Genomic DNA, 9,582 nt, shown 5'->3' on the forward strand with positions numbered 1-9,582 from the left:
GGCCTAACCACTCCTTCCCTCCCCCCACCTCCTAGGTTTATTTTTTAATTTCTAAAAAAAAAAAAAAAAAAAAAAAAAATCAAAGGAATCATGACATGTGAATTGTACATAAAGGTAAAATTTGTGTCCATAAACAAGGACACATCTTATTTATCTACTGTGGTGGCTGCTTGCACATTACAGCAGCAGCGCTGAGAGCTTTACTCCCACAGAGCCTAGAAGAGTCACCTGTGAATCTTTACAGAAAGCGTGCTGGTTCCTGACCTGCCTGCTTGCCCCCACCTTGTCACAACTGCTTCTCACCTCTCTCTCCAGATTGCAAGAGAAACACTAGAGAGGTTAAATGACTGCCCAGGGTCATTCTAAATGGCTGAAATGGGATTTGGACCCTGGCCTGACTCCGTAACTCATGTGCTATCTAGAGGTGTGATTTTGATTGCTCTTATGATCATGGGGTTTTTGTTTTTAGTGTAGGTAATACATGTACATGATATAAAATTTTTAAAGTTCAAAAGGGTAGTAAAAATTATCTCCCTTTTTCTCCTTAATCCACCAGGTTCTCCTCTCCAGATACATCCACTTTCACTAGTTCACGTGCGTGGAAGTAGTACAACATATAGTACTGCATTAATAAACACGCCAGTTCTTATGTTTCCCATAACATATTTTAGAATCACCCCACAGCAAGCCATAGTTTTTTTTTTTTTGGTTTGTTTGTTTAACTGCATAGCATTTGTATGCGTACCATAACTTACAATTTTTTAATCAGTTTACCCGTCTCTTGGTTTAGACCTTTTTTGCCTAGGAAGAATTAAACCCATGCTGCCTCAGGGTGTATTGTCTTTATTCAAACAGCATGACAGTATCCAATTATATGCTTTGACAGACATTGAGATGGTTTCTAATTCTTTGCTATTATAAGCAACTCTCCAGTGGACAACTGGCTGGTAAGTTGTTTGACACATGTGTAGGGATGTAAGATGAACTGCTACAAGTGCAATTGTGGAGAGGGTTATGTGCATTTAGTTCTGATGGATGTTGCCAACCTGCTCTGCACAGAGGCTCTAGAGAGGGTCATGTCAATTGTAAAAGCAAGTTCAAAGGAAGAGAAGGTAAGGATAAGAACAGCTGGTAACAGGCTGAGTCATAGGCATTCCTCTTTGATGAGGCAGAGAAAGCAGAGCAAGGGGGGCCTCACAGAGGGTGTCATAGAGGTCAAAGGACCAAGACACAAGACAGCCAAGGGATGGAAATACGGAGCTTTCTCAGAGAAACTCATCAAGAAGAAGAGCCCAACAAGAAAAAGGGGATCGGAAGTGGAGGGAAAGCAGGAAAGGGCCTCCTGGGAAGCAACCCCTAGTCCAGTGACTGGGCTGTCATCAGGAACAGCCCATCAGAGTTGGGAGGAGCTGGTTTCTCCCTCCTTGCACTTTTCGTAAAATAGTCAGTAATCTAGAAGAGAAAACAACTTGGTAGCCCTATGTAACAGACTGGCAGGCTAGCAGGGCAGGCCCTAGGGTGGAAGTGGCAGGCCAGTGACGGGTCAGATCTTAGGCCAATTCAGGACACCCACAGGGTCCTCTTCCAGCTCCAGTCCCCAGGAACAAGAGGCAGAAGTCTGGCCTAACCACTCCTTCCCTCCCCCCACCTCCTAGATCAAAGGGCCAAAGTTGCAGAAAAGTCAGCCCCTCCCCCACCAACCAGGCCTCTGGGCTTCTCCCAGGAAACTCAGGCCTTCCTCCTAAGCCACACCTCCAACATAAGGAGGCGGAGGGCAGAGGAAGGGGTTAAGAGGAGGGAGCTGGGTGCTTCCGAGACCAAGAATCTGGCCTGGACTGCCCAGGACTGGCTTTAGGCTGGAAAAGGGGGAACAAACAAACCCATGCTAGGGAGGATTTCACTACCCAACACGAATCAAAGGTTTAGAAGCCCTGAGTTCCCTCACCATCTAGCCAGCTAGATCTACTTAGTCTAGCACCTGAGATACCTTAATGGCTGTATCATTTGCTTCTGCTTATCCAACCTCTAGCCAGATTCAACTGGGAATGAATGGCATCCCCCTACTGCCCAAATCACTGCAGTGCCCAGAGAATGGTTTGGTACTCACACCCAGTCCAAGCCCTACCCAGCTGCCTAAATGCCCCAGGAAATCCCCACTCAGTCCCAGTTCGAGACAAACAGGTCAATCTGGGGGTGGGGGGTGGGGTTGCTGGATGAAGAAGGCTGGTGCCCTAGTCCCATTCAGCTCTCAGACCAGACCTCAGAGCTTTAGGGGCTGGACTATGGGGCCTCTCAGTCAGAGCAGGAAGGACACAGGCAGCTCAGGTCAATTACAGTCATCACCACCTACACTCTGCTACTTCCTTGTGGAACAGGCTCAGGTCCTCAGACTCTAAGAGCCCCCATACCACTCTCTTCAGTGACCCAGAAGAGCTACTGGAAGGAAGGAGAGAAGCATAGGCCCTTAACCTGGAAGAGAGACTGGCCCAGGAGAAGGTTGGAGAGGAAAGTCCCTTCTCTACTTGCCAGAATTATAACAAGAACAAGGTTCAGCCCTAGCCCAGTCCTGACGCCTGGGCTCCCCAGTCTCTGGTTCTGTCATTCAATCTGTTGTCTCTGGTCAGAGAGCTAGATTTCCACCAGAAAGGCAATCTTGTGTGGAAAATAGCACAGGACTTTTGGAGGGCTTGCCTGGAGCCCTAGGTTTCCCATTTGTGGGGAGTTTTATCCTGGGCAAACTATTTAATATGGAAGCCAGTTTCTAACCCATAAGGTGGGATGACTATTAATAGTGCCCTTTTTGGAGGTGGTTGTCACAAGGCCTGAGAAAGGGGCTGAGTGGCTGAGCAATCAGTAAACTGTGAAGTGCTAAAAGAGGTTATCAGTCCAGACCCATCCCTACCCAGGAGCCCCACCTGGCCAGAAAAGGAGAGAATGAGGAAGAAGTTCTTGAGAGGGTCTCTGATTTCAACTGACTGCTCAGCCAAGGGAAGGGGGAGCTCTGGCTCCTCCCACCCCACCATGTCCTTATTCTGGAGGTAAACACTTGGGCAGACAACTTGGCTACCAGATTCTAAGGAGGTAGAGTCCTGCCTGGCTGGCATGCCCGCCTGCACACCTGCCTGAACAGCTGACATCCTTCCCCTACCAGGTACACATACCAGTGAACTGACTCACTCAGCAACCCTCCTCACCTCCACCCGCAGCCTTCAGGCTACTGTGTCCACAACACTAACACAACCCTCTCCCCTTTTTGGTCAACCCCAGGCTGGGCTCATTCTTTAATCTTTAATATCTGAGGTCTGAAAGTTTTTCTCAGACCATCAGAAGGCTAACACTGAGGGCAGGGGTGCAGAGAGATGCTAACCAAGAGTCTTGATTCAGTCATGGGGAAGGGACTCATTCACTAGCCTCACTGACAGGTGCCTAGGCCAGTGCTTGACCAGATTCACTCCCTTGACTCAGCATATCAGACTCGTGGGGGATCCTGAGAAGCTCCCAGGTCTCTCCCATACACACATACCAGAGAACCAGTCCATCAACACCTCAATTCAGAGGCCAGAGTCTGTATTCTACAATGTCACCCCTCCCCACTCAAATAGTCTGTTCTTTCTTTACTATTTATACTGCCTGCTTCAAAGGAGGAGTAGATAGAACTGGACTCTCTTCTTTAATTCCTTTCTGATGCTCGCCTCCCCCAGGACTCCATAGCCAACCCCCTTTCCGAGTCTCCCTAAATCCACACCCTCAGCCTTACCTCCAAAGCCCTTTGTCCGCAGTTCGCGGTAGGAGCGGTAAACCTCCCGCGTGAGGTAGTTGATGAAGCCCTCTCTGGGCGCGAACTTGCACACAAAGTTCTGCTCGTAGAGGCAGTTGATGAGGAAGCAGGCGGCGATGGCGTCTTCCCCGCCGTCGGGCTGCAGTTCCACCAACGCCAGATTGCAGTTCTGGGTGGTACAGCAGGCGCGCACGCAGTCCCAGCCGCGGTGCACGACTGGGGAGCCCAAGAAGGTGGCCCCGTTGCTGACTGAGGCGTCAGTATCCAGCACAAAGTCGGGTACCCCGGGGGTAAAGCGGTCCAGGCAGGCAGCTCCTGCAGGCAGCCCAGGGGGGCCAGGTGGTGGCCCCGTCTCGGTGCCCTGGAGGCCAAGAGCGCACAAGAGCAACACGGCGACCACAGAGGTGCGGGCCTGGGAGACGCGGGCGCCGGCCATCGTCCTCCCTGGGGCCGTCGCCCTCTTCTCTAGGGGGGTCACCTTCACAGTGCGAGATCCTGGATTCCGAGGGTGACTGAAACCTGAAAGAGGGGAGGGGACGGAGGACGAGACACCAGATTAGCTGGGAAGACTTCAAGAAAGTCGGGCTGGGAGGGAGGTAATGAAGGGGAAGGCTGGGGAGCACCCAGCACCCCAAAAGTGAAGAGGGGCACGCGGATCCGACCCTCCCACGTACACTCCCGTGATCTGGTCGTCCATCGGACCACCAACCAGAGGGACGGCTAAGGAGCTCGCGTACCCAGATACTCGCAGGAGCGCAGAACAAAGGGTCAAACATGCTCCCGCTCCGCCTCCGGCTCCAGCTCCGGGGTCCCAGTTACCTGCGCAGGTGAGTGGGGTGGGGCCCGCCTGCCCAGGTTCCGGTCCCGGCTTCCTGCGCGGCTATAGCTGCCGCTTCCGCCAGGCTCCGGGTGCGCTGGACATCCGCCACCTTCTCTCAGTAGTTTCTGGTGAAACTGAGTCAGTGCCGCTGGGGCGGAGCGGACATTAACCCCAGCGCCGCCTGCCCCGCCCATGTCCCGCGCGCGCGCCGCGGGCCCTCCCAGCCCAGCTTCCGAGCCTCCAGCCCACAGCCCACTATCCTGGACCCCTCCCTCGCCCCCTGAGGAATTCTGAGGCCAGGGGCGCCTTGTCCCCGGCCGCACCCCCGAGTCTTTCTGCGCCTACTCCCTCGGGAAGGAGGCCACCCTGGTGGGAGGGCCCAAGTCCCTAGAAGTGCTCGAGGCTTCCTGGCGGTTAGCACACGGGCTGGACCCTCCAGCTCAGTCGGGAGCTTTGGGGGGGAGGCTGCTTCCCCCACCCTTTCCGGTCCGAGCCTGTATTCCAGCCCCAGACCAGCCACTCTTGCGGGCAGAAAGGAGAAATGGAAATAGGGAAAGTCCAATGCAAATGACCTCTCTGTCATCGTCAGCTCTCGAAAAGTCATTTCTATCTCGCGACGGGAAGAGATTCCAGAGGCCGCACCTTGACATCTGTAACCCAGGATACCTGCTGCAGCGCCACCGCCCTCGCCAGCTCCGGGAAGCCCTCGCCGCAGTGAGAAACAGGCTCTCTCCGGCGTCCTGGCTTCCTGCCTGGCCCACAATGGTTCCCTTCTTTAAAAGTCCTTCCTCATTTTTTGTAAAGTTCGCATTAGGGTCTCTGTGGCAGTGGAGTCCTTGGCTCACTGGTCTGTTGCTCCCATCTGTGGGGCTGGGGAGTTCCTGCTCCCATCTGTGGGGCTGGGCTTCTCTCCAACCTTGAGGGTGTTTCTGTTCAAGAGCTGGCCACTTGTCCCAAGCGAAATGCCATCCTTAGAAGCCAGCGGTTCTAACTCACCAATGTAGCTGAATTAATGCTCTTCATGGAAGGTGGGTTCCTTGAAGTTCATTGCTTTTCCTGAGTGACAGCTGCTCTTAAAGGTCATTCCTCACAGAACAAGATTGGTCCAATTAATGCTCTCCAAAGAGAGAGAGATTCCACACCTTTTCATGATGTCTTAACAAACCCCCGCTCAGTGGAAACTATTTTCCTAATTTCTTTTGTAGAACAGCTTTACCTCCTAGGCCCTGTAGCCAACGCTTTCTGGCTGAACTGCAACATTCCCCAGGTGCCCCCCTTATGGATGTTGGAGCTGGGATTCTGGGGTCTGTTTTTCTCTCTAGATTTCAGTTTATTTCTACAGCTCCTGGCACCGTGTTGGATTTAGGACAGTGATGGTGTGTTGGGAATCAAGCAGGTTATTGTGCAGTTACTCAGAAGAAAGTGTTTTGTAGTGATTTGATTTTTCCTTTCCCACCTTATACACCCAAGAACTCTATCAGAAGATCTTTACTTCATTGTAATACATTACCACAGGTTTATTAGTATATCTATCATATCATATATACTGTTATTTTATTTTTTTAAAGATTTATTTATTCATTCATACAGAACTGGGATACAGGCCAGAGATGTGGAGGGTGAGAGGATTCACCAGGGACAGAGTGGGGAACAGAACAGAGAGATTGACGAAGTTCACTGCTGAGGGGATCAGTGGGCGGGTCAGGAGAGGTCTGCCAGGCCAGGTGGATCACCTCCGGGGCAGGATGGAATCGAACTAATGCAGAAGTGGCTTAAGCCTCTCAGTGCAGTGCCTTAACCCACTGTGCCACCAGGGAGGGCCACTGTTACTTTATTTTTAAAGATTTATTTATTTATGCATACAAGAACTGGGGTACAGGCCAGAGGTATGGGGGGGTGAGAGGTCAGAGACAGAGTGGGGAGCAGAACAGGTGGGCTGACAAAGTACACTGCTGAGGGGAGCAGTGGGCACGTCAGGAGAGGTCTGCTGCACCATGTGGGTCACCTCCCTGGGTGAGATAGAACCCATGCGAAAGCTGCTGCAGCTAGCTTCTTAGTGCTTCCCTTAACCTGTAGGGAAGGGCCCATATATACTATTACAAAAGCCTCCACTGGCAATGCCGAAACACTGGTTCTAAATGCATTCCACACATTGCTCCATATACTCAAAACAAACCAAGAAAGTAGGTGCTATTTTTACCCCCATTTTACAGATGAGCAAACAGGTTCAGACAAGAGAACTAAGTTGTCAGATCATGTTGCAGTTAGGTGGCAGTGTGGGAACTGAAGTCCAGGAAGGTCAATTCCATTGCATCAGCATTTAAATAGTGGGTTTTACTGCACTTACAAGTCTGTCTTCATCTGGAATATGGACTAACATTCTTTTCTTTCTAATTTTTAAAGTATTTTCCAAATTCTGGTAGTCAATCGTCATAGAGAAATACATGAAGACAATCACCCATTTATCATATTTAATCACAAAGGACTCCTATCTCTGTATTCTTTCCTGGTCTGTATTCTTTGGATTTAGTTATCAGTGCCTCATGTTTTCCTGAAAACATTTAGCCAAACTCTGAGTCTTGACAGGATTCCCTGGTAATCACGCAAATCTATACCTTCTTGATAATTGCTATTACTGCTGCCTCTAGGTTCTGTACCAGCTTTAGGATGGACTCTAGGCCAGTCTGCATGCCACTTGAGATTCCCTCTTCTGGTCCTGTTTTTATCTGGCCTCACCTGTTCAGATCTTCAGTGACCCCCAAGAAAGTCTCTACATTTTGTACATTGCTCTCTGGACGGATTCATAAAGTTCACTTTTGGGAGAGGCAGGGGGTACAGAGATGTCTGGAAGCTTAAAATCCTTCCACTTACATATAGGAAACTGAGGCCAAGAAATTTGTCTTTGATTGTTCAGAGACACAGAATTAGTATGTGGTAAAAAGCCACCTGGTCTGTAGATCACCAATCTTGGTCCTTTTCTAGGATTCTGACCTGTCTCCCTTTATTTCCATAGGCTAAGTTTTTCTAATTCTATATTTCAGGCCCAAGGGGAGGTATCTGAATGAGTTAGCTTTTCTGGTAGACTGTGTGAATCACCTTCTCTCTATGAATTTGGAGGTCTGTTTTTATGCTTCAGGCTTCATTCTCATTTGCCGTATCACCAAGTGACAACCAGTAGAGTGATTTGGTGAGTATATTTACTCCTTAATACCACTGCTAAAAAAAGAACACTGACTGTCTCCACTGGTGGTCAATTGATAGATGTGAGAGATGATCCCATCTTTCTGCCAGAGATGGCAGACCCCACCTCACCTTCCTGTCCATATGTGTTATTCCTCCTACCAAGAACTGGGATGCGGAGCTGAGCAGAGACAGAGTGGGAGCAGAACAGGCAGGTCAACTGAATACACTGCTGAGGGGAACAGTGGGTGAGACAGGAGAGGTCTGCTGTACCCTGTGGGTCAGAACCCCGGTGGGGGATTGAACTCAGACCATTGTGGTAATAGCACTGAGATTTAACCTTTAGACTACCAGGGAAGCCCTGTATTCTCTAAATTCATTTAATTAATTTATTTTCTTACATCGTTATAAATTGTTACATAGCATTTGATTTCTCCCCTCAGAAGACAAAAAAAAATGGCTTACTACCAATTTTTTGCCATTATAAGTAGTGTTGTTATGAATATTCTTGTAGTTGTTCCTTTGTTATCATCCATGACTTTTTACTGACCCTTTGTTCAGTTTCTCATATAAGTGAAACCATCTGATATTTCTTTTTCCTTCTGACTTATTTCACTAAGCATAATCCCTTCCAGCTTCATCCATGTTGCTGCAAATGGCATGAGTTTGTCTTTTTCGTTGCTGAGTAGTATTCCATTGGATATATATACTAAATCATCTTGATCCATTTGTCTGTTTTGGGGACATTTAGGTTGTTTCTATGTCTCAGTTATTGTAAATAGTGTTGCAATAAACATCAAGATGCAGGTTTCCTTTTGAAAACCTTTGTGTTCTTTAGGAATTGCTGAATTATGTGTTGTGGTATTAAATGAATTCCTTTCTCTGAGTAATGGTCCAAAGTTCTTTAAACTCTGACGGGTTAAATGATGTACAAAACTATGTAATGACATATAGTATTCAAAGCATAGTAAGGTACAAATGGCATGCATATATTACAAAATGATCTACTTTTCTGAAAATCTTTTTTAGAAAATATTTGTTTATTTATGCATACAAGAACTAGCACTGAGATTTAACCTTTAAGCCAGAGGTGTAGGGAATGAGATGATTCACCAGTGAGTGGGAAACAGAACAGACAGATTGGGTAAAATACACTGCTGAGAGGAACAGTGGGAGAGGCAGGAGAGGTCTGCTGTGCCATGTGGGTCACCTAGGAATGTGAAAATTCCCCTTGCTGGGGATGGATCTCATGCTGCAGATAGCTTCATAATGCTGTGCTTTAATCTCTTGCGCCACCAGGGAGGCCCATTCTGAAAATCTTAAATGAGCAAATATTTATAAAATAAACAGAAAAACGCATGCCAAACAGATAATTCATACATCTTTATTTATATTTTTACAATTATCTACAATGATAGGCTTTTTTAAAAAACCTATTTCTTGGCCCTCGCTGGTGGCGGAAAGGGTTAAAGCGCCGCATTATGAGGCTCTCCACAGCCACTGCAGCAGACTTCTAGATGACCCACGTGGGGCAGCAGACCTCAGCTGTCTCACCTGCTGCTCCCTTCAGCTGTGTATTTCAGTCAACTCATCTGTTCTGCTCCCCACTGTGTCTCTGGTAAATACCCCCATACCTCTGGTCTGTACCCCAGTTCTTGTCTGATAAATAAATCTTTTTAAAAAATTAAAAACCGGGCCCTCCCTGTTGGCGCAGCGGGTTAAAGCACAGCACAAAGAAGCCTAAGCCACCTCCGCATGAGTTCGATTCCCTGCCTGCCCCGGAGGTGACCACATGGCGTGGCAG

General features: G+C 48.6%; 1 protein-coding gene across 1 annotated transcript in view; it reads right to left on the minus strand.

Annotated features, from left to right (window-relative positions):
• Window positions 1-4,214, minus strand: part of SPINT1 (serine peptidase inhibitor, Kunitz type 1) — a 9,579-nt gene extending 5,365 nt beyond the window's left edge. The window contains exon 1 of the mRNA XM_012728543.1: window positions 3,758-4,214. Coding sequence (XP_012583997.1) covers window positions 3,758-4,214 — 457 coding nt within the window. The remainder of the gene's footprint in view (window positions 1-3,757) is intronic.
• Between the last annotated feature and the right edge of the window lie 5,368 nt (window positions 4,215-9,582).

The sequence above is a fragment of the Condylura cristata genome, unplaced genomic scaffold, assembly GCF_000260355.1.
Source record: "Condylura cristata isolate star-nosed mole 26May11 unplaced genomic scaffold, ConCri1.0 scaffold00023, whole genome shotgun sequence".
Lineage (NCBI taxonomy): Eukaryota > Metazoa > Chordata > Mammalia > Eulipotyphla > Talpidae > Condylura > Condylura cristata.